General features: G+C 74.8%; 1 protein-coding gene across 1 annotated transcript in view; it reads left to right on the top strand.

The window, feature by feature from the left end:
- MYO1G (myosin IG) overlaps window positions 1-325 on the top strand; it is a 13,613-nt gene extending 13,288 nt beyond the window's left edge. The window contains exon 22 of the mRNA XM_035026446.1: window positions 97-325. Within this exon, the coding sequence (XP_034882337.1) occupies window positions 97-253 (157 nt within the window). The 3' untranslated portion in view covers window positions 254-325. The remainder of the gene's footprint in view (window positions 1-96) is intronic.
- Window positions 326-539: the final 214 nt, after the last annotated feature.

Genomic DNA, 539 nt, shown 5'->3' with positions numbered 1-539 from the left:
GCCTTCTGCCCCGCCCCCGGCGCCCCGCCCCGCCCCTGACCCGCCTCCCTCCCGGCCCGGCCCCGCCCCCTGACTGCCCTCCCGCCCCCGCTTCAGGCAGGGAAGGGCCCTGGAGGTCCGCGTCTCCGACTGCATCCCCCTGAGCCAGCGCGGCGCCCGGCGCCTCGTCTCCGTGGAGCCCAAGCCCGAGCAGCCAGAGCCGGACTTCCGCTGCAGCCGCCGTGCCTTCACGCTCCTCTGGCCGAGCCGCTGACCCGTCCCGCCGCGCCCGGGCGCCCTCCGCGCCAGCCCCGCGCCGGACACCCGTGCGCTGTGCAATAAAGGTTCTGCGTCTGTGTCCTGCGAGACTTGTGCCTGTGGGGGGACGTCCGCACAGCGGCCAGCAACCTGGCAAATGTCACGCCGCGTCCTCTGCTGACCCCTGTGGGGTCACCCGAAGCGGAGGAGGGGAGGCCTGGGGCCCAGTCTGGTGGGGCAGCAAGACCGCATTCCCCCGGGGCCCCAGTCTGCGGACCAGCTGGCTGTGGAGTCCACGGTCC

The sequence above is a fragment of the Mirounga leonina genome, unplaced genomic scaffold (assembly GCF_011800145.1).
Source record: "Mirounga leonina isolate KUSES-001 unplaced genomic scaffold, KU_Mleo_1.0 Mir_199, whole genome shotgun sequence".
Classification (NCBI taxonomy): domain Eukaryota; kingdom Metazoa; phylum Chordata; class Mammalia; order Carnivora; family Phocidae; genus Mirounga; species Mirounga leonina.
This window is presented reverse-complemented; position numbering and strand designations above follow the sequence as displayed.